The 27,611-nt window shown below is 43.0% G+C and overlaps 1 protein-coding gene across 3 annotated transcripts in view; it reads right to left on the reverse strand.

Annotated features, from left to right (window-relative positions):
- Positions 1-27,611, reverse strand: part of GIGYF2 (GRB10 interacting GYF protein 2) — a 148,926-nt gene that overhangs the window by 98,865 nt on the left and 22,450 nt on the right. For all 3 annotated transcript variants that reach the window (XR_013347177.1, XM_077827171.1, XM_077827170.1), the window contains exons 3-4: positions 27,358-27,487; positions 17,426-17,521 (exon numbers count right to left, since the gene is read on the reverse strand). Coding sequence is in view for 2 of the 3 variants with exons in the window: in XM_077827171.1 (XP_077683297.1) it covers positions 17,426-17,521; positions 27,358-27,487 (226 nt within the window). In the remaining variant the exon portion in view is untranslated. The remainder of the gene's footprint in view (positions 1-17,425; positions 17,522-27,357; positions 27,488-27,611) is intronic.

A 27,611-nucleotide genomic window follows, 5' to 3' on the forward strand; every position in this document is an offset into this window, starting at 1 on the left:
TAGCTTAAAATCCATAGTCAGAGAGCCACCTTATAAGTGAGTAATGCATGCCTACTCACTGATATAGCGCACCAATTCTATCTCCAATCAGTTCATTTTTAAAGTAAGATGGTAACATTATCTCCCCCATTCTTCAAGAACATGGGGTGGTTGAGAGGGAACCTATTACAATTATTTCCTTTCTGAATAATAATTAAAAAGTATAATCTTTCTCCAAAAGTATAGTAACAGAAATAGACCACTTCTGAAGACTCAATATTTTTATGAATCACTAAAAGTTTAACAAAAAAGCTCATTTTAGTAACAGAAAAAACAGTAACAAAAATCCTATGCAACAGTCATGGAGTGCAACAGAAACAAGAAAAAAAGATTTACTAAGGACATTTCAACATAGAACAACTAGCTATATAGAAACACCCCAAATGTTCTGAACATAGACAGTTGGAAGTTTAGGCACTTCTGCCCAGAAACCAATTCCGTAACACGAGCATACCAAACTTGGACTCCCGTTGTACTTCCAAGTCCAAGCTTTAAATAAAAAAAATGCACAGAACTCCATGTAGTTACTCTGTAAGTCTTCTAGAAATTAATCTATTGGGGATAGACTAGCATTGCTTGCATGCCTCTGGACACATCTAACTTAATATGGCCTTGAAGAGTCCAGTCTTCTAAAGGAGTAACGATAAGACGAGCAATTAGATCGCCATTTAGACTATATATTGGTGTCCAAAGAAACAGGAAACTGCATGCACTTTAGTTTATTTCAAATAAATCCAAACAAATATTTGACATCTATTTGGAAAGGAAGAAGCTCTCCAAGAAGAGACTGGTAACTATGAGCATAGCTCGCAAAAATCCTGTCACCCATCACAGGTACAAAACTTTCTTTGATGAGTGTTGCCAACTTCTACAAAATCTGAGTACTCATTTAATGTTTTTCTTCTAGCTCTTATAATTGCTAAGAAAACCTTCCAAAAATTAACTGAACATGCACAGCTGTGATAATATCTTCCTCAGTCTGCAGACAGATTACTTGAGCATCTTTGCTGCTGCTCAGATTTTTGCAAAGTGAAAATTGGCAACGTGCAAATTAATCATATTCATAACCCTAATCAATTTCACTCTGCTACTACTTGGGAAAGTTAAAAGCAGAAACATATGCAAGCGGTGGAATATCTCCCAAAAACAGAGGAGGGAGCAGGTAAAGTTGTGGTAACACTTCGGATGCTGAGACAACCATGGTGGGAAATTTTAAAAAGGTCTACTGTATAAATGGCCACAGAAAAAAGGTAAACTGATCATACACAATGGTTAGACAGCATACATATAGAAAAAAGGAAGTCATGTAGTCACACTTCATGATTACAGTTTTTTTGGTGATATATTAAGGACTGTCATATTAGGAAATTGATCTAACTTCAACGTGTTAACCAGGAAGGTGGTTAAGTAGCACAACTGGTCAGAGCAATCTGTTGTTCTTTTGGATTTTCTCAGAGCAATTGCAAGAGGTGAATTTTACTTTAACTTATAACCTTTACTAAATAGTCTCCTTAGAGTCAGTGTTCTAATTCAATAATAAATGTACTTGAATCTTCCTTTTGCACGATATGAACAACAGATTGCACGTTTATCTAAAAGTACAATACCTGGTTGCTTACCCATCCATGGAAAAAAAACGCATATATACAAGCATAAAACATTCTGGTGATCTACGGATAGTCAGGAGAGACCATTGTGACCATCTAGACTGACCTCCTGTATAAGACAGCCCACAGAATTTCCCCAAAATAATTCCTGTTTGAACTAGAGAAGTGGCTCTCAACCTTTCCAGACAACTGTACCCCTTTCAGGAGTCTGATTTGTAACTTGGCGATACGCAAGACACCTCACTTAAAACCTACTTGCTTACTAAAATCACACATAAAAATACTAGTGTCACAGCACACTATTACTGAAAAATTGCTTAATTATATGGTAAAAATGAGAAAGTATCAATCAATTGGAATATAAATATTGTACTTACATTTCAGTACATAATATATAGACCAGTATAAACAAGTCATTGTCTCATGAAATTTTAGTTTGTACTGACTTCGCTAGCCTGTTATAAAACTAGGCAAATAACTAGCTGAGCTGATGTACCCTGCGGAAGACCTCTGCATACCCACAGGGGTACACATACCCCAGGCTGAGAACCACTGAACTAGAGCATCTTTTTTAGAAAAACATCCAATCTTGATTTAAAAGTAGCCAGTGATGGAGAAGCACCTCAACGCTTGCTAAGTTGTTCCAATGATTAATTATTGTCACTGCAAAAAATCTTTCTTAGTTTTAATTTGAATTTACCTAGCTTTAACTTCCAGTCAGTGGATCTTGTTATACCTCTGTCTGCTAGATTATAGATCCCTTAATTATTTTGTTCCCCATATAGGTACTTATATACTGATCAAGTCACCCTTAACTTTTTATTTAAGTTGAATAGATTATGCTCCTTGAGTCTATCATTAGTAAGTCCTGTTTTCCAATCCTCTAATCATTCTCGTGGCTCTTCTCAGAACACATTCCAATTTACCGACATCCTTCTTGAAATGTGGAAAACAAAATTGGACACTGTCCCAACAGCAGTTGCACCAGTGCCAAATAGAGGTAAAGTACTTCCCTACTTCTACTCAAGATACCCACTTGTATATCCAAGGATCACATTCATCCTTTTGGCCACAGCATGGCTCTTCGAATTCATGTTCAGCTGACTATCCACCAAGATCCCCCTTTGTTTATGCTTTAACTTTTAATTTATGGGAGAGAGAAAGAGAGAGACAGACAGAGCACCATATTGGTGCGTAGATGTATCTTAAACATTTGAAGAAGTAAATAAGTCGGTCTAGACACCTCACTCTGATCAACAGCACGGGGAGATCTAGCGCATATAAGTTGACCATTTGAGAGTCTAGCTATCAACATTGTGCATCCAAGAAAAGCTCAGTGGTAATTTGTGCATCTGTTGGGATACCAGGCCTCAAGACTCTTAAGGTCCCCAGCACATACACTGGTAAGTATGTAGGATTTAAAACTCAGGAAGGAGCTCTGCAGTAACAGGAGCACTCAATTACTTAGGTTGATTATGGGGGAACGGGTCCCGCAACCTGGATCCCACTTATCCCTCATGATGACCTCAACGAGGTGTTTCTTGCGGTGGAGAGCTTGGCTTTCCCAGGTACAGATCGGGAACAAGAGGCAGATACTGCACTTGGACGTGATGTGGGCTTTCCCCAAGCAGTACAAATAGTGTTGGTGCTTGTTGTGAGTGAAAACAAGCAAGGGAAGGAAGCGCATACCTTGAACTCCAACATCTTTGGCTTATCTAACGTCCCCCAAGCTCTATGTACCCTTAACACACAAGCACTTACAGAGTCTACCGATAGACATTTTGTGATTGAATTTTGGCCATTACTTGAAGCAATCTTCAACACCAAAAAAATAAGAGGACCAAAACACATTAAGTATTAAGAAGCTTGATTTTAAAAAAAAAATGTGATCTGAGAAAAATAAGACAGCTTTGGAAGAAAAACTTGTACAAGAAAATTTCAATGTTGGCAGTGGTTTGATGCTTCAAAAACTCGTTTTATTTGTTAGAGAAAATAAATTGCTACACTAAACATCTAGAAACTAAAACGGTCTAGGAAGAAAGGAGAAAAAAATAAGCAGAAAAGGGGAAAAATTAAGTTTCTCAACCTTCTGCAGATAAAGAGAACTGATGACTATAGGCAGTTCAGACAGAGTCAACCATGACACAGTATATGAGTTTGGAATTTGAGATGAAAGAATTTTAGTAATATACTCGGCACTAGGTCGGAGCACAAGATTCAGGAGCTGTATCTATACTATCTATACTACTGTTTACCATTGGAGAAAAATCTCTTAGCTGCAAAAGCACTGAAAGAAGTCCAAAAATCAGCCAGTAAGGTAGCAAGAAGTCAGTGAGTGAAGACCAGAAAATAATAGAATAGTCTTGTGCAATTAATGACGTGTTCATTGGTACCAAATGTTCACTCTGTTTTTCAAAGCATTCATTACATGTACAAAAGGCTTCAATGAGAACATCAGATTTTTTTATGAACTTGGGGGCCCATTCAGATGACAGAAATACTGAACTCAGCCCTGGTATGCACTATGAGTTCAGGTCAAATTTAGCAGCATTATATTGATTTAACCCTGCACCCATCCATACGACGAAGCCATTTTTGTCGTCCTAAAGGGCTCTTAAAATCCATTTCTGTACTCCTCCCTGACAAAGGGATCAGCACTGAAATCGACATCGCCGGGTCAAGTTTGGGATAGTGTGGACGCAATTAGACAGTATTGGCCTCCGGGAGCTATTCCAGAGTGCTCCATTATGACCGCTCTGGACAGCACTTTCAACTCAGATGCACTAGCCAGGTACACAGGAAAAGCCCCGGGAACTTTTGAATTTCATTTCCTGTTTGGCCAGCGTGGCAAGCTCATCAGCACAGGTGACCATGCAGTCCCAGAATCGCAAAAAGGCTCCAGTATGGACTGGACGGGAGGTACTGGATCTGATCGCTATGTGGGGAGATGAATCCGTGCTAACAGAACTCCATTCCAAAAGATGAAACGCAAATATATTTGCAAAAATCTCCAAGAGCATGATGGACAGAGGCTACAACAGGGACCCGCAACAATGCCACGTGAAAATTAAGGAGCTCAGGCAAGCCTACCAAAGAAGCAAATGGCCACTCCGAGTCAGAGCCCCAGACATGCCGCTTCTATGATGAGCTGCACGCAGTTCTAGGGGGAGGCCCTACCACTACCACACCCCTGTCTGTGGACACCTGCAAAGGGGGGAGTCTCATGCAACAGGGATGAGGATTCTGGGGACAAGGAAGATGAGGAGGAGGATGAAAGCGCACAGCAGGCAAGCGGAGAAACCGTTCTCCCCGACAGCCAGGAACTGTTTATCACCCTGGAGCCAACACCCTTCCAACCCTCCCAAGGCAGGCTCCCAGACCATGAAGATGGAGAAGGCATCTCTGGTGAATGTACCTTTGTAAATATAACACGATTTAAAAGCAAGCATGTTTAATGATTAATTTGCCCTGAAGTCTTGGGATGCATTCACAGCCAGTACAGCTACTGGAAAAGTCTGTTAACATGTCTGGGGATGGAGTGGAAATCCTCCAGGGACATCTTCATGAAGCTCTTCTGGAGGCACTCCCAAAGCCTTTGCAAAAGGTTTCTGGGGAGGGCAGCCTTATTCCGTCCTCCATGGTACGACACTTCACCAAGCCAGGCCAGTAGCACATAGTCTGGAAACACCGCATAACGAAGCATGGCAGCGTATGGTCCTGATGTTTGCTAGCATTCAAGCAACGTCCGTTCTTTATCTCGCTGTGGTATCCTCAGGAGAGTGATCATCCCAGAGAATTGGGGGGGTGGGTTAGTTGGGTTTGTGCTGCATGTTAACCCGAAAACCGCAGCCCCTCCTTTTAAATGGCCAACCCAACAGGTGCTTGGTATGGGAAAGGAGGGTGCTGTTGTTTGAAACCATTCCCACGTTATAAAGGTTGAAGAAGCCGAAAGACTGTGGCTTACCATGGCTGCCTGCAAGCTGAATTCTGTTGCCCGGCCCTGCGTGTGTGATCTCTCACACCAAACTGGCAGGCCCTCAATATAAAAGGCAAAATGCAACCTTGTACCGAAAGCACATGTGCTATGTAAGTTAGCAGCTGGGTTCACTGTGAAAGAGTCCACCCATTGTTCTCTAAAATGTGTCTCTTTCCTCTTTACTACTCTCCCTTTTTTTTTCCTCCCCCAGCTGTAAATGTTTCAACACTTCCCTTGTCATCTCCATCCCAGAGGCTAGTGCAGATAAGGAGGAGAAAAAATACGCACTCACGATTAAATGTTCTCTGAGCTCAGGCAGTCCTCCCACCCTGAAAGAGCTCAGCAGAATGCATGGAGGCAAACCATGGCAGACTCCAGGAAAGCAGAAAATGAACACGAGGACAGGAGGGATGAGCGAGATGAGAAGTGGCGGGAGCAACATGAGAGGAGGCAGGATGCAATGCTGAGACTACTGGGGGATCAAACTGATATGCTCCGGCATCTGGTGGAGCTGCAGGAAAGGCAGCAGGAGCACAGACCGCAACTGCAGCCCGTGTAACTGCCCGCCCTCCTCCCCAAGTTTCATAGCCTCCTCACCAAGACACCCAAGATTGCAGGGGGAGGGGGAGCCCCTCTGGGCACCCAACCACTCCACCCCAGAGGACTGCCCAAGCAACAGAAGGTGGGCATTCAATAAGTTTGGAAGTGCAATGTTGCCTTGTCCTTCCCTCCTCCCCTCATCCACCACCCCACCCGGTACTTCCCTCCTCTCCCACCCCTCTCGGGCGACCTTGGCAGTTATCCCCTATTTGTGTGATGAATTAATAAAGAATGCACGATTTTGAAACAATTACTTTATTGTCTCTGCAAGCAGTGATCGAAGGGGGGGAGGGTGGTTGGCTTACAGGGAAGTACAGTGAACCAAGGGGGCGGGTTTTCATCAAGGAGAAACAAACAGAACTGTCACACCGTAGCCTGGTTAGTCATGAAACTGGTTTTCAAAGCCTCTCTGATGCGCAGTGCGCCCTGCTGTGCTCTTCTAATTGCCCTGGTGTCTGGCTGCATGTAATCAGCGACCAGGCGATTTGCCTCAACCTCCCACCCCGCCAGAAACGTCTCCCCTTACTCACAGATATTGTGGAGCACACAGCAAACAGCAATTAGAATGGGAATATTGGTTTCACTGAGGTCTAACCAAGCCAGTAAACTGCGCCAGCATGCTTTTAAACGTCCAAATGCACATTCTACCACCATTCTGCACTTGCTCAGCCTATAGTTGAACAGCTCCTGACTACTGTCCAGGGTGCCTGTGTACGGCTTCATGAGCCATGGCATTAAGGGGTAGGCTGGGTCCCCAAGGATAACTATAGGCATTTCAACATCCCCAACGGTTATTTTCTGGTCTGGGAAGTAAGTCCCTTCCTGCAGCTGTTCAAACAGACTAGAGTTCCTGAAGATGTGAGCATCTTGTACCTTTCCCAGCCATCCCACGTAGATGTCAGTGAAACTTCCCTTGTGATCCACCAGTGCTTGCAGCACCACTGAAAAGTACCACTTGTGGTTTACATACTGGCTGCCAAGGTGGTCTGGTCCCAAGATAGGAATATGTGTTCTGTCTATCACCCCACCACAGTTAGGGAATCTCTCTCTCAAAACACAGCCTATCCTCCTGCACCACATCACTAACTCTGTGCCTTACAGCTCCATTGGTAAAATGGGGCTAATGCTTCATTTCTTCCAGCCTTTGTCTCACCTATTAAATTTGGAAACCCTTTGGAGCACAAACTGGTCTCCTCTACATTTGTGGATGGTCTACCACAATGGAGCCACAATCTTTGTTTGGGTCTCTCAGTGCTAATGTAATACAAAATAATGAATGAATATTACTTCAACAGGCAGCAAAAAATGCCAATGCAAAAATAATTTTTATTTCTCCCCACTCCCCATTCATATTTATGGAGAGGTGTGTGTATACTGGTATAACAACAGGGAAGAGGAAAGATTCCTCACAAACACATCAGACTTTACTCTCAATAGCCAATAGGATGGAGCAAGAGACTTTGAACTCCCTTTTTCGACAAGCCCGTTTTGCAGGGTTGAGAGAAAGCAGGATTCCTTCCTAGAGACCTAATCTGAACAGGAATGCTCTTTAAGTCTAAGGAGTGAGACCCACATGGCTGTTATAGGTTGTCTGTGGTGGAAACCATCCTATCTCAGAACACATGATATTCCTTGAAGAGGAATCTCAGACAAGTTCATACCACCACCTAGTAAAAAGCAACATAAGGTGGATCACTTCAGCCTGAAGTGATCTCACTATAAGCTAAAGTCACTGTCATCAAGAAAAATAATTTCCATGTAAAACATGAGCTCACAAGTTGCGAAAATAGTTGGGGTGGGGGGAAGCAGTGTGCACACCCCTTTATAATCTTTACCAGTGGTCAGAGCACTTGCCTAGGATGCAGGAAACAGGTTTCAATCCCCATTCTGGACCAGGGACTTGCATTCAGGTCTCCCTTCTGCCAGGTGACTGCCCTAATCACTAGGTTACAGGCTATTCATGTCTCAATCTTTCCTTTCAAAGATGTTCGATTTTGTAAAAGTACTTAAATTTCATTGGGCCAAAAAAAAAGTGACACTGATTCAGAAGAGGGATTTGAATTCACAACTGTTAACTCTAATGAAGCACGACAGACCCACTTACTAGAGGCAACAAGGGGTCCTGGGATAAAGAGCTCAGTCTGCTTCTGACAGGGAGGTCCTGGCAAGCTACAGAAAGTGACTGGGCTGGCTATCCACTCTGAAACCCTTAAAAAAAAAAAAAAAGTTAAACTTTGATCCTTTATGAGAGGGAGCTTAGGACCAACTCCTGATGCTGCTTTTGTTGGTGCAGATGTCTATCAGATTCCCTTGAAGCCAGCTATTGAGATGAAAACTGACTTTCTTGTAGAAGGAAGCACAGGAACATAACAGACTCAAGAAAACACATGTTGGCCTTCAACTAGAAATGATCCACATATTCCTCAGATGCTCATATTTTTCCAGATCTCTTTGTAAGACATTGCAGCAAAGTAGACCTACTGACATCCACCCCAAAGCATCCACTCCAGCTATCACATAAACCACACCAAAAAGCCACCCCAGAGCTGATGTTAGAATAGGTTTGTGCTTTAAACTCAGTGTGTCTGAGAAGGAACTTTACCTGGACATGGACCTTTTACCAGAGCTCAATCTACCCTTTGCTCATGAAAAGCTAGCAGCCCACCACTTGAAGGATTGCAATTATGGGCTGGTAAAACCCTTTGTCCAAAGGAATCCCAGCACCAAAGCTCAGGATCCTGGGGAGCAATAATGTATTTGTGGTAGTGCTAACCCTCAAGATCTTATGTGAGGACTGAGAAACAAGTCCACATTCTCTAGAAATAAATGTGTTTCTCAATTGCCTTTTAAGACTTGGGCCTTGATGTGAAGTGTCTGCCACAACTTTAACTAGTCAAATATATGGGGCAAGAACATGGCAATTCTACTGAACGATAGCTGTTAGTTCAGGTAACTCATCTGTGCATTCCTCCTGAGCATTCTTCCTTCCTCCTAAGAGGTCAAGGCAGTGGATAAAATCCTGAAAAGCAAGTGTCTCTGCATGCAAATTAATTCCAAAGTACAAAACAGAGATGAAGAGGCAGAGTCAGGACACTAAGCCACAAAACATAGTGTTCAATAGAATTATCTTGGTCAAGGAACCAAAGTTCCTTTGAAATCTCTGGGAACAAACTTTACCAGCGCTCCAGCGCCAGAAGCCAAAATTGCTCTGGTGTCCACAAATAAGACTATAAAGACTAAGTCTGGCTAGAAGGTAGGGAAGAACAGAAAAACAACACAAAGACAGACATGATGAGAGGACTGAAAAGCCAGAGGGCAAACAGAGCCAGAGGTCTTGCAGAGAGCTCCACTGCTGACTACCATCAAGAAGGAACTGATTGTAAGGTTCAAAAGATGGCAGGCATCCACATGTACATGGAGAGCTGGTACAAAATCAAGCTTGCTATAACTACCCTTAAGAACCAACAACTTTAGAACACGGGTTCTCAATTTTTTTTCACAGTTTGGGCCACATCTTAATAGAGATTATCCTGTGGACCACTGGCTCTGTCACTCATGGTTGAGCAGCCCACTTTTCCTTTTCCCCCTACCTCCCACTGTTCACAGGTGTATCTATAGGAACTACAGTAGGTAAGTACGCAAGCAATCAAGCAACTTCCTAACATTTTGCATGTAAGCAAGTACACTTTTACCTTTTAATCTAGTTAATAGCTAGAGACAGGAGGACAGTCAGCAACACATGACCAGCCAACTCTTCATAGGCCACAGATTGGGAACCTCCACCTTACAGCTTGGGGAAGTCCACATGTCTCACGGTAAGACAAAGACTGCCACTGAATCCTTGGGGGATTACTCATGATTATCTCCTCTGTAGATCTGATCAAAAACTAGGGTACTCTTCTTCCCTTGAGATGAAAAGCCAAGGGCACTGCATTGTTGCAAATACACCATTCTCACAGGCAAACAGCTTCCTACTGTAAGAGGGAGACCAAGAGCCTTCTTGACAGTTTAAGTAATACATTCCCTCCGTGACATCTGAGAATTTGTATTATCTGGATGGAGATGAATGATGAATACCTTGAGAGCCAAATTTTGGAAACCTGAGATCCAAGAGATTTATTTGTGAAGTCAATCTTCTTTGGCTTCCAAGGACATGAGCACAAGGACCATTTTTATCACCAGAGATGGAAATTGAGGTAATAATAGCTTCCCTTTGAAACTCTGCTACTACTCAATAGTGAGTACTTGGGAAAGTAGTAAAACCATCAAGACCCAGGCAGCAAGTCTGTATTACAATTGACTCCGTTTAGCAGGGGATCCTGCAGGGCTCTGACACCAATTGGATAGCCATCTCTAACATGAGAGTTGACCTCACCATATAAGAGCCACTCAGGAGAGGGATAATTGAAAAAGAATGATTTTGCCTGACTTTGAAAAGTATCCTCTCCAAGGCCCCATTCAACAACCTCTAAGACTGACTGTCATATCTACAAAAGTTGGAAGAAAATGTCCTCAAAATGTAAAAAGCAGGACAACAATTGTTTTAGCAGGCACAGAAACTAAGGCAGAGGTACTGTTAAGGAGAACAGTGACATAGTGCCTTTAAGATGACATAGAACTAAATATGGAGGTCACTCACCTGTAACCAGAGTTCTTCAAGATGGACTTTGCATAGTCACACTTACGGGATGTGCCTCAGGTCCAGCTCTGACTGTGGAACTTTTTGATAGCAGTGCCCGTTGGAGCGTTTTCATGCCCCCTCCTGCCCCTCCCCTCACTGTTCCTGAATGTTCTGAGGGTGAGGCTATAAAAGGGGATGTGGCACTCTGGCCGCCTCAGATCCTTCAAGTGCCTCCTCCAAGTCCCACTTTGGTTGTAATTAAGACTCTGAGGAAGAGAGAAAGGTGGGCAGGATGCGTGAATATATCTCAAAGACCTCCAGCTAAGGTGAGTAACCTCCATTTCTTCTTTGAGTGTCCTCTGCATATTCCCACTCATGAGGGTAGTTTGACAAGCAATACTGCCCTTTGAGGAAGGTGGGACATGGAATCCTAATTAAATAGGGTACTGCCCTGCCAAAAACTGTGCATCAGCTCTGGATGCTAAGTCCAAAGAATAGTGTTTTGTAAACATATGCAGGGAGCTCCACATTGTACAGACCTCTGTAAGAGTAATATGTCTAAGGCATGCCATTGAAGCTGCCTTGGCTCTCACAGATTGTGACCTAATTTCCTTAGGGACAAGGACTAACGCTAAAATGTAGGCCTCATGAATGCAGAGCCTAACCTATTTTGATAGTGTTTAAGATGTGATTGCTTTGATTTTTTTGCTGTCAGCATAGGAAATCAACAGATATGGTGATTTCCTGAATTGAGTCCTATTTAAAATAAGCTAAAGCCCTTTTTGTATCTAACGCATGACACATTTTCTCCTGAATGAGAGAGAGATCTTGGAAAGAACACTGCCAGTTTAATGGATTAACGTGATGTTCAGTTACCACTTTAGGCAGGAACTTGGGACAGGGATGTAGCAAAACTCTGTCCTTATATAAAACAGTGAATAGTGGGTCTGTAGTTCACTTACTTTTCGAGCAGATGTTTAACTGAGAGGTGAAATAAAGGGCATTCTGCCATTGGCACAAATGGAGGCTTCATTATCTATGTGAGGCATTTGTTGAGGTCTCCACACAACAGAAGAATCTAACTCCTGGGGAACATTAATCCTTTCATAAATCTCAATTCACTTCTGTGTGAATACTGACTTGTTACTGGCATAACCTCTCGCTTATAGATATGGCTACTAGATTAACCTTCATTGATGGGCAAAAAACCTGAAAGTTTCATCTGTTGCAGCTATTCTAATATATGCTAAACTGGAGCCATGGTTGGGGTTACATTATCATTGTTTGCCCAAACAAATCTCTTCCATTTGAGGTTAACAACACTTACAAGTTGATTCTTTCCTACAGTTAATTAGGACACGTATCTCTAGAGAGCAAGACTACTCCAACTCTATCAAAGCCCTACAGCCCTGGTCTTCAGACATGGAGAATATAGGTCTGGGCAATAAACTTTTGTTCTTTTAATTCAACAGATCTGGAGTAAGAGGGAGAGACTGGTAAACTCCTTTTGACAGCCAAAGGTGGTCTGGGAACAACTTATCTCAACCATGCCAGAAGCACCAAAATTACTTTAGTTCTCTTCTGTTGTGTGTTTGTTTTTTGCCTTTTTTTAAAAAAAAAAATCATTTTTTAAACCACCCCCTTCCCCCCCCCCCCCCCCGTGGATTGGGAAAAGTGAGAGGAAGGCATACAGGAAAACCTGATTTCATCTTGTGAGGAATGCATCCAAAGGATTGGTTGTCACTTCCTGCTCTCAAGCAAACCTTGGCTCATTCTGCATAACTGGAAAGAGATCTACATCCTGACACCCCAAGTTGAAGATCATGCATATCATCATCTCTAACACACACTCATGGAGTTCTGTTGCATCTGCTCAGCTGTTTCGCAAGACATGTCTCTCCCTGCTAGATGTAGTACTACAGGGTAGATCTTGTGTTGAATGCCTCATTGCCACAGACCTACTGCTTCCCTTCATAGTTGCGCTGAGTGAGCGCCTTCCTGCTTGTTTATATAGTACATAGCCATTGGTCTGTCCATGTCAACATGCACCACCTTCTGACATGAGGAAGAGCAGCTCTTAAAGCTCAAAATATTGCTCTGATTTTTAGCACACTGATGTGCATTCTCTTTTCATAGGAATTCCCATGGTGGCACATGCTGTGTAGTGAGCTCCTCAGCCCACATTGAATGTGACAGGTTATTATTGCTGATGGTGCTGGAGGGCTGAAAGCCACTCCTTTCATAACACTGAGACTCTGAGTCCACTATGGCAGAGACAGGAACACATTCTTTGTCAGCCAGTACTGGAGAGACTCTTTTTAAGCTGGGTGTGAAGTGTAAGACACAGCTGAGTCTATGAAGTCAATTAGTCTGAGAAAGAGGAAGACTTTTGGCAGGGAAGTTAGTGTAGCAAGGACATGGCTCATTTAATCTTTGCAAACATTTCTTCAGGCAAAGCACCACTGCAGAATGAGTCCAATATCACGCCTATGAAGGTGATCCTATGTGAGAGACTCAATAATGATTTCTCCCAGTTTATCCCTAGGCGTAACTTCTTGAACAGGGAACATATTTAAGATATAGCTCTGGATGCATTTTCTTCTGATAATGCTTTGATTAGCCAAATCATACACAGATAAAAGTGCACTCTAAAAACCCTGGGTGCAGTAGAAAGGCCAAATGGAAGAACTCTTAACTGGAAGTCAGCCCCTCCTACTAGGAAACCAAGATACTTTGGTGTGCTGGTCTGACTGACATATGGAAATATATATCCTTTAGGTCAAGAGCTACAAACTAGTCTTGTGTTGAAAGGGAAGGTATTATACATGCCATGGTTAAACATAATGGAAACGGTGCTTCCTAATGAAGGAATTGAGCTCCCTCAGGTCTAATATAGATCAGAGACCTCCATCCTTCTTTGGAATTAGAAAGTATTTTGAATAAAATATTTTCCCTCCAAATTCCCCTGTTATCTCTTTTATGATTCCTGCTTCCAGAAGAGAGAACCTCTGATCTTAATAAGCTCTCCGGAGAGGGGTCCCTGAATAGGGATAGAATGGGAGGAGTTGGAAGGAGCAAGAGAACTGAATTGGGTATCTGCTGTGTACTATTGTTAATATCCACATGTTGGTGGTTCTAGCACTCTGGCAGTCATAGAGGTTACAGAGGCAGTCTCCAAATAGGGTGGGTAAGGAATGTCTGAAAATCGATCTGCAGTTCTCTGGCCTTATATCAAACTTGAAATCTGGTCCAAAGTTGACACTGTGGTTTCTTTACCCTTTGCACATGGCTTAAAAGATCTTCTCCTTTGGTGCTGCTGCTGTCATTCAGCAGCTGTGCCTCCACAAAAAAAATAAAATGGAAGATGAGGACAGACTTACTTCTGATACTTGAACACAAGTACACCAGATTTTTCTTCATGTTGGTATATTCCCAAATTTATGTCTGTAGAGGTCTTCATCCTCTCAAGGACCTAACCTGTCCTATCATCCAATAAACCCTGTCCTCTGAAAGGAAGGTCCTCCATTTTAGCCTTTGTTTCTGGAAGGAATCCCGATGATCTAAACCAGTGTGTCTCAACTTTTTTGATACTAGGGGCCAGCTTGCTGCCTTCCTAAACTGTCAGGGAAATCTCAGGGATTGGTGCCGGTCCACAGACCAGTCATTGAGAAACACTGATCTAAACTATGCATGCCAGAAGGATGGCAAAATCAAGTGCTCTAGCAGAAGCTTCAGCAGCAACAAAGGCCTCAAACCATATTTTGCAACAAACTTTCCTTCAGAGATGTGGGCATTAGCCAATTTCCTCTGACCTTCAGGGAAGAATTTCACAAATACTGCCATCTTTTCCCAGAGATGGTACTGGTAGCATGCCATAACAGCTTGCTAATTTGCCACTCCAACGTCACACATAGCAGAAGAAAACACTTTTCTGCCCAGAGCATCCATCCTTTTTCCTTTATCAGAAGGCTTGGCGTGAACCTGACATCCTTAGGACCTTTGGACAACAGCCTCTACCTTAAAGTGAGTTGAGAGCTGGGCGAGTGTGGGGGAAAAAAAAAAAAAAGAGAGAGAGAGAGAGAAATCCTCACATATCAGCAGATATAATTTATCAGCCTTTTTTGACATTGCCTGAGCAGAAATAGGAGTTGACGTATTGCTTTTGCAATAGACAATCTAGAACCAGAAATGCAATTCTATTTTTGAAGAGCCAAGGATGTGAAAAAAAAAAAGTAAGAAGTCTCAGTTGGGGATCTTCAGTGTAGCTGCCATCCTGTCATGTGAAACAACAATGCACCCTCACAGGGGAAAGCGGCTGGAGTAATCCCTACATTTTAATCTGGAATGGTCTGGTCCTTCAGGTTCAGATCAATTTCTAATATTCCTCAGGTACCATAGGCTCTTCTTGTGGCAACGTGTCTGGTACAATGGCAGGAGATTGCTCTTTGTTCCCATGGACTGATCTGCGAGCTTCAGACTCGACAATGGAAAACCTGCCTGAACTCTTGGAAAGGGAAGAACCCTAGAATAACAGCCATGTTGTGGCTCCAAGCAGTGACTAGGAGGCGGCCAATAAGGCCATTTAGCCCATCAGGGTACATGCCAATCCAGTTAGAAGTCCACACCTGGTTACATTTCACAGAATCTGCAATGGTATGAATCCTCTCCATATGTTTGCTTACCAGCAAACTTTTCCTTAGAGTCTATGTGGTAAATTGGCGAGGCTGCTCAGACCTCAATAGTAGAGGGGAGATCAGTGGTCTCAGGGGCAGAACAGAAAAGAGTGACAGCATTTTACTAGGAGAGCATGTGGGAGTTTTAGGTGGTCGGAGAGATGGTGATTCATGAAGCTCCTCCATTCATCTGCTCTTCTCCAGAGGAGAATCAACAGTACAGAGGTCTGATGGAGTTTGTCTCTTGCATCTTTGTCGCTTCCTTCCGGATCCAAAAAAACTCAATTTGTTGATTCATATGATGGAACTGAGCTGCCATCAGTATAGCCAATTGTCAAGGAGACTTGGAACAGAGAGCTGGATCCAGTGTGTCTGAAATATTAGCTATTTGCTTCGCTGTAAGATCAGTATTCTTCTGTTTTAATTCAGGATCGGGCTGACTAGAATCCATAGACAATGGATTCAGAACATATCCTCCCGCCCCAATGCTTTTGGGCTCTGCTGACAGAGCTCTTCTTGAGCACCAAATCCTTTCCTAACACTGAAGTGACTGGATCCATTGGGTTGGGGGGGAGGGCGGGAGAGGAAGAAGAAGGGAGATGGTGGAGTAGCAGCAGTCTCTCCTCAGAGGCCTTTCCCATCTCTGCTTTCTAATTTTAGATTCAACAATTTTAGCTCTCTTCTTGAGTCCTGCAGGTTTCCTGAAGCTTGAAACCGAAGACAGCACCTTTTGCAGAGATTTCTGCTGTTTCTCACCAGAAGCATCGTGGGGCAGATGCTGGTCTGTGCTCCGAAGGATTTGAGAGATGTGTCGGATCTGAAAAACTTAGCTGTCAGACCACCTGCAGAAGCAGAGGTTGTGGTCTATTCTGACGTTTGTCCAAGCCTTCAGGGGGAAAGAACTGCAGACAGAGTGCCTTCTTGAGCGTCTCTCCTTCCTGGAAGCAAGCTAAGCATCTTGTATTAGGTTCAAATGCCAGAAAAAACAGTGGGACAAGAGGCCTCTTCATCTTTGGATCCACCACTGGATCCTAATCACTGAACCAACACTCTAATCACTAAACTACTACTTAGGGGCAAAAAAAAAAAGAATAAAAGAAAACCTATCACTAAAATGTTAAAACTTTACTATTTACACTAAGATCTAACCTATTATGAATGCTAAAAGTGTACAGAAGGCATTGATCTAAGCCAAGGATCCAGGCCAAGGGCCTAGAGCAGTTACTGATTTGTCAGCGTGGCAGCTGGAAGAGAAATTGCCAGAGCAACATGCCCTCTTTTACAGCCTTACCCTCAGAATGTTCAGGAACAGTAAAGGGAGGGCCAGGAGGGAGAGCAAGTGTCTTTCCATAGGCAATGCTATTGAAAAGTTCCACCATCGGAGCTGCATCTCATGAGCATGAATAGGCAGAGGACACTTGAAGAATCAGCAGCCATGCAATCACCAAAATGGTAAATTAGCATTAAAACTTCTCTCATTTTTCTTTTAACTGCTATTCTACTGATCTGAAAATTCTGTGAACTCAGAGACAGGGTCCTACAAAAAGCTACATAAATCTCAGACTCATTTCTTGGAAGCTTCTGATAATTTTGGATTACCAGATCAGCTAGGGGATGCCCGCTATTTATAGCAGAATGATGAACAAAGGGATCCTGCTTAAACAATATAGGATGCCAACTGGGTTTTGATGCCAGGAACCTGGACTCTATGCCAACACAGGGCTCTCTTATAGAGCTCTTTGCTCAAGTCTCCCAGTCTTAACCCTTCCCAACCTTAATCTTATATTTTCAGATATAAATACAGCCTATTTGTAATCAGCCATTAGTCTAGCCCCAGTCCACAGAATGTTCTTAGTTATTCAGATTCATTTTTCACAAAATCATCTCCTAAACATCTGCAGATACCAACCTGTTCTTCTTCTGTAAAAGGTACAAGTGCCAGTGGTGGGAGGGGCTCCTCCTGTAAAATAGGTTGAAACTCCTTATCCAGAAGGTCTGAAGGTATCTGCAAGGAAGATAGCATGTTAAGAGCTACACTACAGATCAAGCATTACACCCCGGTATACACATTCCAGAGATGGCACTAGGCACCTTCTAATCTCCACCAAAAAAACTCCTCTCTCTGTTCAATACCCACCTGTCTTTCTCCAGGGTTCTGGAAGCCAACATCCATGAATACAGCCAGCCAAAAGAACAATTATTTATTTTACTGTAAAGTGTGGTTCTTAGATATTTTGTCTGTGTGGATGCTACTCCAGGTGTACATGCACCCCATGCACATGCAAACGGATTCTTTTTTGCCAGCAGCGTCCACTGGGGCGATACCTGTGCCCTGCATGTCCTCATACCCCTCACCCAAGGACATCAGAGGTGAAGCAAGACCAACTGCCCCTCAGGTCCTTTGTCAATACAGAATCATAGTACTGAAGCACTCCATTTTAACAGGGAAGGAGGACAGGTCATGGGATCCATATGGACAAAACAGCTCAAAGAACCACACAGTTACTGTTGAGAAAGCAATTATTCATTCTTCAAGTATTTGGCCATGTGGATCCCACTTTTGATAACTATCTAGCAGTTCTCTCTAAGGAAGTCGATGCTAGGAGTCCTGTTTGAACAGAGAGACTGCAGGCCCTACCAAATTGGACATCTAATCTGGCAACTAGAGAGTAATATAGCGTGTGAATGTGTGTAGTGAACTTCAGGTAGCTGCCCTGTAAAAATCTCACGCATGCAGATGAAGCTGCTTGGGCTCTACTCATGCACACCATAATGCAAGAGGATGAATTAATTTAGACAGTTCATACAGATCTTTATACAATTAGATACTAACTGGGATGACAGTTTGAGTCAAAACGGCCTGTCTCCTTACATCTAGTCCCAAAGGATACAAAAAGCCTGGGTGACTTGCAGAAGAGTTTTTTCCTACTGAGGGAGTTATGATAGTGTGATCAACATGTCCAGTGTATGAGACTTAAATCTCTCCAGGAGTCAAATGCAGTATAGCTAAAAATACCAGGATATGAACTGATCCAAAAGTAAATCTGAGACTACTTTGGGTGAGGTCTGAGAGTCATGTTATCCTTATACAATAAAGCATAAGGAGGCTTTGCCATCAACACTTGGATCTTGCTCACCCTGTTAGTCAAAGGTGGTAGCGAACAAGACTGCAAAGGATCAAAGGAGGGATCCATCAGGGCCAGAAAGACAATATTTAAGATTTTAGAAAAGAGAGGGGCTGCCAAGTAAAGGAAAACTATGGACCATACCTTTCACTGACTTCATAACTATGGAATGTGAAAAGACAGTGTGACCTTAAATAGAAGGGTGAGGTGCTCTAATTGCAGCTAAGTGGATTCTAATTGAGCTAATGGAGAGAACTGTTTGCTTCCAAGATAATAAATAGCCCAAAACACTACTAGACAGTGACATCTAGCAAATGCTGAGGAGCTTGGATAGTAGTCTTTACCACTTTAATCTATGTTAGCCTTGTAGAAGCCTTTTTTCTTTGAATAAGAGCGTCCTGGCACTTCAGAAAAGCACCTTCTGTTCATAACGCTCAGCTAGCAATTGTGCATATGGTCAGATGCAGAGATGAAGGACTGGGGGCAGGATTTGGCCCTGATCTTGGGAAATAACATCTGACAAGTCTGGTAGAGCAACTGGAGGCTGCATCCGGAGGTGTATCGGGTCAGGACTACAAATACTGAGGCTATCATTGGTAAGGCCTTGTCTGGTCTCATTTTTCTGAAGACGCTGGGAATTCAAGGGATCATGGAAGAGTATATATCAGGTCCCTTGTTGGGATGTTGCTGAATTATGAATTGCTGTGATTCATATAAATGAATGCGGAGAACATGAGTTTGGTACGGCTTGGTACATCTGAATTTGCTACAGGATTCTGGGAGCAGGGATCTCTTAGCATTGGACATTTGGTATGGAAATTTACTGAGACTGCTGAAATTGCATTTGAATGGTTAAACAGAGGCTCTACCTGTGTGTGTGTTTTCATGTCAGCTGATGGCCAGCTCACCGAGTAAAGAAAACGCAGAAAATGTGTGATTAATGAGATTGGTACTGAATGACCCAGGTAAAAATTACCCTTTAGGATGGCACCACACTAAGAGCTCAAGTGAATGAATGATTGATGAGAAGGCAAACATCAACTGATCTTCGGTCTTTGTCTTGCAGTCCCTTCTAAAATATTAATTAGAAAAACCAGACATGGAATGCCCACAGGGCAGATTTCGAGGACATGTGACTCCTTTGAGAGCAACGGTATAAATGTTCAGAATATCATATAGTTCTTAGTTCCTCTATTAACATCTGAAGAGGTCCGTAACACTGTAAGACAGGGTCTCAGGGTAATCAACTCCTTGCTACAAGAGACTTTTGTAGGACTTTTGAACCAGAGAACCTCAGGGTAACCAAGACACTGCTTCGAGGGACATTTAACAGACCAAGTACTTGAGAAGAAAAGAAGACTCCATCTAGGACTGGTAGCTATATCTGCTTGGTTTGCCAATCAGGATACCGTGTAGGACCAATAAAGTTACTGTGACGTTCCCCTCTGGTGTTATCTGGACCGGTGATATGCTAGGCCTCTCCAATCCTTGACTCTGGGAGCCAGCCTTAACCTGCTCTGCTGTGAGAACCCCCACTCCTGGGCTGTTCACGCACAGCCTCTGGCTTATAAGCTGCTCCCAGCTACTTGCAACGATTTACACTAGCCAGTACCTCCAATCCAAGACACAACCCTGGGAACCTCAGTCTTGCAGTGTCCAGTTATGCCCACTGGATGCTGCAAGCTTATATAAATTTGTCAATTTAACAAAGAAATTGATATGTACCAGGCTTGTTCTCCCAAGGGGAGTCTCTGACACACTGCAAACCAAATGCACTGCTTCAGGTAGAATGAACAAACAGATTTATTAACTATAAAAGTAGATTTAAGTGATTATAGTCAAAGCATAACAAGTCAGATTTGGTCAAATGAAATAAAAGCAAAATGCATTCTAAGATGATCTTAACATTTTCAATGTCCTTAAAAAACTTAGATGCTTCTCACCACAGGCTGGCTAGTTACTTTTCAGTCAGGCTTTCCCCTTTGATCAGCATTTCAGACGCTTGATTGTGGTGGCATCTGTAGATGTAGGTGAGAGAGAGAGCATGGCAAAATGTCTCTCCCTTTTATCATGTCCTTTCTTTCCTCTTGGCTTTGCCCCCCCACCTCCTTCAGAGTCAGGTAAGCATTACTTCATTGCAGTCCCAAACTGCCCAAAGGAAGGGGGTAACTCCCTCAAGGGTCTAACAGATTCTTTTGTTGCTGCCTAAGCCAGCGTCCATTGTTCCTGTGAGGCTGGGCTGGGTTTGTCCCATCCATGCCCTGAAGAGGTGTGAACTGCCTCTCTGTTCTTGGAGAGTTTTTGCATGGGCTTACTTTAAGCCATGAGGATACATTTTCAGCCTCCTAACTATATGCATGAAATCATAACCTAGAACCTTAGTATAACATTACTGTAACAATTACTATAACATCACTATAACAACCATGCTCGGTGCATTATGAGCCTTCCAAAGACACCCAACATGACCAACTTTGCATTGGATACCACACAATCATTTTATAAAGATAAACATTGGGGTGTAGGGTGTCCCCCCGAGGTACAGAGCGTCACAGTTACTGAGGGTATATGCTTGGGGAACTGAAGCTTATTAGGAAGATTATATAACCTTTTATTGCTTGTGTAATTCTCTCTCAAACTGCTGTGCATTGAGCAAATTGAATCCAAATTTTCACTGATACTGGTAATAATCTGCCCAGCTGTGGGCCATTAAAGATCCATTTCAACATCCCTCACCTACAGGATTGGAAACATGTCTGGGAGGTAACCTCCTCTGCAGCAAAACATTTGACACTTTCTTTAAGTTGGTGACAATTAAGTCTAAGAAAGAGGGTCCCCATTAGAGGAAGATTTGCTGGAGGACAGAATCCTTGAAAGCCCATTCTTGGACTACTTCCTGTAGGGATAATCTGGTAAATACAGCTGTGGAAGTAATCTAATGTTGTATGCACTACTTCCATAAATGTATTATCTCCTGACAGAAGAGATTATCTCACTCTCCATTCTCTGGAGACATAGTGCGCATCGCTGTAGTACCATCTTTTAGAGTTTGAATCATGGCTCCCTGGAGGAAGATCATGAAAGCTCTACATGCTAAACGTATGGCTTTCAGCTTCAGCATGTTATATGAATATGAGATTCTTTTGGGGACCAAAGATCCTGCATCTGTATATGACCTATGTGAGCTCCACATCCTTTCTGAGAAGCATCCATTACCCCATTCGAGGTAAGGAGGTGTGAAGCAAAAAGTATGCCCTAGCAGATTTCTTATGGATCCTTGTATGAGACTAGAAAGGATAGCAATTCTGGAGAGACTAAAACCTATAAGTCTATGCTGTATCTGCTGGGCTGATAAAACAGACTTCAACCATCTCTACAGGGGAAAAACGTGACAATTTGAATGCAGCATCATTAAAGCGCAAGTTGCCCTGTGACCTAATAAGCTGAAGCAGTCTCACACTGAAGTCTGGGGAGGACACTTCAATTCTGAGATGATGCCCACAATGGCACAGAATCTCTTCAGGCTCTTGCTGTTTTAGAGTTCATAGGAGTGGTCCTAAACTCAAATCGTCTGAGTCAGGAAAGAAAGTGGATTTCTCATGGTTTGCATTGAGTCTCACTGAGGTAAAGAGCTTGAGGACTATTCTTATTGAGCTGGGTATCTTCTGAAGAGATTTGTCTTCAATCAGCCATTCTTCAAGGTATGGATAGGTGAGCTGCTGGTAACTTGCTAAACGTTTCTGTTGCCATGGAAAGTCTTACAGGCAGAACTCCGTGCAGGTAAGCATGAGCTTCACACTAGAAAACAAGGTATTAACTGCCTACTGGATGGACAGACACAGAAATATGCATACAGGAAGTCAAGAGTTGCAAACTAAACTTGAAGATCTACAGAAGGTATTATGAATACCTAGAGTGACTCTCTTTCATCCAACAATGGATGAACTTGCTGAGGTCTGAATGAGAAGCCATCCTCCTTTCTTCTTTGGGATAACCCCCCCCCACCCCACACACACACTTGAGAAGCACCTCCTCCACTACTCCAAGCTATAGAAGGGAGTCCACCTCTTGTCTGAACTGCATCTCTTGAGAGGGGTCCTTGAGGAGTGCTAGATTTGAAGGGCATGGGGGCTGGCAAGGGCTCAAACTGGACCAAAATCCTTTGTTGACGACTACTAGAACCCAATGGTCCATAGCAATTCCAGTTCAGACCTCCAATAAATAAAAAAAAGCAGCTGCCAAACAGTAGAGTGGGGAGGCAGTGTGGGCATACATCCAGTCAGATCAGCCCAGGGTTCTTGACTAAACTTGTCTAACTTACTGTCTGAATCCAGATGCAACCTGAGTGGTAGCTGAAAAGCGGGCTGAATTGCTTCTTTGCTGGAAGAAGGGGTCTCTTTCTGTGAAGCTCAGCAGATTTCTGCTGGTAATATGAGCACTATCTTTGAGGTTTGTCCTCTCTCCTTCTCCAAGCTGGAGAATAAAGGCCCAGGGAGCAAAGAATTGTCCTGGAATTCTTCAAAGAATGTCACACTTCATCCATGTTAGAATTAAGTCAGAACCTTCAAATGGCACATCCTCAACAGTGACCCTAACTCTTTCAGTACATCCGATTATTTCAGCCATTAAGATTCAATATGGTAATAGAAGTAGACGCAGCTCTCACATCTAGAGCAGCCTGCAACGTCTTGGCAGTCAGTAAGAATGGACCTCAGCTCCTCCATAGAGTCCTGAGGTAGTTTATCTGCAAAATGGGAGATCTTATCCTACCAGAGGTAGACATAAGTCACTGTCAAAGTAATAAATTTACTATAAGAACCTGAAAGTTGATTGAAGAGTAAAGTTGCAAGGCTGGAGACCAGTGATTTCCTGGTCCTTGGCAGGTTTGAAAATAACTTCATATGTGGTGTGGATAACCTGCCTGATATTGTGGGATGCAACATGTTGAATAATTTATTGACTTCCTTGGGCCACTCCCAATGTCCAAGGTATCTGCTATGTGTTTTAACAGGTCTTGAAAAGCCTTAAAATTATCAATTGCAGATGGTAAATTAGGCTTAACATCTGTATCCAGGAAGGTCCATGGGATGACTACAGGTACTGCAGGAGGTAGATATTCTTCCCGACCCTCCTCATTTTTGGCCATATGCTTCACAACATGAGGTGCTTATAGTGCTCCAGAAGGCCTTGTAGAAAGAGACCTGTGATGAGACAAAGGAACTTTCGATGACTGAGGTCTAGAAAGTAGAGTTTTAGGGTTCCAAAGTGGCCAGGAAGGCCAGGTTTGCATGACACCAGGTATGGTATATGATACTAAGGTGGAGTCACTCACAGGCCCTAAGGATTCCCATAGGCCAGGGGTCTCCAAACTACGGCCCGTGGACCCATTTGTCCGGCACCGCAACCAACATCGCATCAGGTGGCGGGACCCCGGCTGGCAGGAGCCCGCGGCAGGAATCCCAGAACAGCGGCGGGCTGAGCTCTGGGGTTCCCGCTGCGGGCTCCTGCCAACCGGTGTCTCAGCCCGCTGCCAGCCTGGGTTTCTTCATCCAGGCCAGCAGCGGACGCTGGGTGGGGCCAGTGGCGGGACCCTGGCTGGCAAGGGGCCAGCAGTGGAAACCCCAGAGCCGTGGTGGAACTTCATGACGTCACTGCATTCCTGCCAGGGTCGCAGAGCCGATGAGCACACAATAGGTAGGTTAGTAGCAGCAGAAGAAACCAGATGCGTGATGAGTCATTGTTGTTGCCCTCGGTTTTTGTCTTAGCACATGTCAGACTAGTGACAAACGTATATTCGTTGTATTTAAGTCCGTTGCTATTGGGGCGATTATGTCGGGAAAAGGACAGAAGAGAAAGGTTGATTCTGAATGTCGAGTGTTTAAAGAACAATGGAGTGTGGACTATTTTGTTACCGAATCAGGTAGTAAAGCATCGTGTTTAATATGTAACGAAACCATCGCAGTGCTAAAAGAATACAACCTTCATGGACATGAAACCAAGCACTTGTCGAACTACTCTAAATTTACAGGAAAGCTACGTTCAGATAAATTAGAATCCATGAAATGTTGCCTATCATCACAACAGTTTACATTTAAGAAGAAAACTGAGAACGAAGCTGCAACAAGAGCCAGCTTCCGAGTGGCACTCCTATTAGCAAAACCATTTACTGATGGCGAGCTAGTTAAAATACGTATGATTCAAGCAGCCGAAGAAATATGCCCAGAAAAAGTATATTTATTTAAGACAATTAGTCTTTCGGCGAAAACAGTTGCTCGCAGAATTGAGGACACTGGCAGTAATATAATTTTCCAGCTGAATGAAAAGGCTAAGAAGTTTGAGTGGTTTTCCCTCGCACTTGACAAGTCAACCAATGTTGCCGATACTTCACAGCTGCTGTTGTTTATTTGCGGGGTCAGCAGTAACTTTGAAGTTACGGAAGAACTAGCTTCTGTGCATAGCATGCATGGAACAACCACAGGTGAAGAGATTTTCGAAGAAGTTGAAAAGTCACTTTCTCAATATTACTTGCAATGGAAACAACTGAAGTGCATTACAACCGATGGAGGTAGAAACATGTGTGGTTCAAAAAAAGGTTTGGTTGGACAAATCTACAAAGCTTGTGAAAGTGTGGGATGTCCCAAGCCTATGATTCTTCATTGTATTCTTCATCAGCAAGCATAGTGCAGGAAATATTTGGATGTGTCATGTGTTATGGAACCCGTAGTTTCAACCATGAATTTTATTCACTCGCATACACTTAACTATTGTCAGTTCCAAGCATTTCTGGTGGAAATAGAATCAGAATATCACGATTTGCCCTAACACACTTCAGTTCGATGGCTTAGCTGTGGAAAGGTTTTGTCGTGATTTTTCGAGCTTAGAACTGAAACTGAAATGTTCTTAAATTTAAAAAAAAACCAAACAAAAGAAAAAACGACCTCTACCTTTACTCTAAAACAATGAATGGCTTTGGAAATTAGCTCTTTTTGTAGACTTGACCAAGCATATGAATGACTTCAATCTTAGACTACAAGGGGAAAACGGGCTTATCTGTGACCTGTACACCCAGGTAAAAGCTTTCAGGCAAAAACTAGTTCTTTTCGAGTCCCAACTGATGATGGACTGTTCAACTCATTTTACATGTTGTGAAAAGTTCAACCAAGAAACTGAATCACGATTCCCAACTAGGCTTGCACAAGAAATCATTTCTGATCTGAAACTACAGTTCCAGGAGCGTTTCTCTGACCTTGATGTGAATGCAGGAGAAATACAGATCTTCCAAAACCCATTTGATTGCGATCTCGAAAAACTGCCACCTGAACTTCAAATGGAAGTGACTGACCTGCAATCCAATGACTTGTTGAAGAACAAATATAAGGAAGGAAATCTGGTAGACTTCTATAAATGCCTGCCAAGTCATCAATATGCTCACATAAAAAACTTTGTCCGTGGATTAATGTCAGTGTTTGGCACTACTTATTGTGTATGAAAAAACATTTTTGATGATGAAATATGTGAAATCCACTGACAAATCGACTTTGATGAACATGTACAATCAATTTTGATGATAGGGAACGCTAACTTTGAACCACAGCTAAATGAAATTTTGTCAGTAAAACATCAGTACCATACTTCTCACTAATCCCAAAATAATATTTCTTTTTTTAAACGATTTTGTATATATTTAATTTTTTCCACAGTCGCTTCGGCCCGCGAAGCCCCTTCAAAAATCTAATATGGCCCTCGTCTCAAAGTTTGGTGACCCCTGCCATAGGCCTTTGGATTCTGTCCAACCCATGCCTTTTTTGGTGTCAATGAAAAGAGTGCCCTCTAGACTTCCTTTTGGACTTCTATTCATAGACACTGCAGATTGAGGGACAAATCTAGGAGAAGGTTCCCTATTATGATCTGACAAAGAAGAGATAGGAACACACTTCCTCATACAGTGCAGCCAACCTCAGGTGTTGATAGAGGCTGAGGAGACTGGGATATACGTCTATAAATCAGAAAGAGGGACTCCAGAGGAGCGTGGGGGATAACAATTTTGTAAGTCTGAACATCTTTGGTTCTGGTACTGACAGAAGCCTGTTACTGCCACTGACTGAGTAATGGATGCTGGCATAATGACAAGATTTTTAGGAGCTGGGAAGGACAGTACCAAGCGAGGCAGAACCAAGGGTATCAGTACCAAAGGAGGTGTCATTGAAAGCACAATGCCAAAGTGGAATGATCACTGACCAGAGTAGGTGCATGATTTAATTTCTTGCCAACAGGCCAAGGCCCATAGCTACAGTAACTACACTAACAAAAACTCTAAAACCCTAACTAGAAGAGCAGGGCTGCAGGATAGTAGATATACACTACTAAGTTCCATCTTGCTGTCAGGAGTGGTAAGAACTAAGGGCAGCTGGGTTTGCTCCACCCTTTGTCCCCTCAAGTGGGAAGAAGGGACACTAGGACATGTTACAGGCATGCCCCCTATGAACACTTCTGGCCAAAAGATTCCAATCTCATATGTATGGTGCACATGTGCACCTAGAGAGAGAACCACATGGACATATATAAAGAACCTGCACTTTTGTTCTCCACTAAGGAATACGCATTTAAAAAAAACAACTTGGGCACACATCGTACAGAGAGACCTCTTTCCATAATTACAAGATTTTGAGATTACAGACAAGCCTTCTTCCTATCCTCCCCTCCCCCCCACACACACCTTATTATCCTTTAGGAAAAGTGCTAACATTTCTTCTCTCCCATAGCGATAATCTGCTAGCTTGTACTTTGGCAAAGCAGGAGAAAGGGGAGGCGATGTCACGCTCCCGCCACTGGACAGAGCTCGCAGCCTAGAACAAAGCAGAGGAGGAACAAAATTAAAATGGACAGAATCTACACCTGTGCAATCATATCACTCCACCAGACATAAAATAGAGTTTGAGATGGATAAAATAAATCCAACAATTGGAATGG

Source organism: Eretmochelys imbricata, chromosome 9 (genome assembly GCF_965152235.1).
Source record: "Eretmochelys imbricata isolate rEreImb1 chromosome 9, rEreImb1.hap1, whole genome shotgun sequence".
Classification (NCBI taxonomy): domain Eukaryota; kingdom Metazoa; phylum Chordata; order Testudines; family Cheloniidae; genus Eretmochelys; species Eretmochelys imbricata.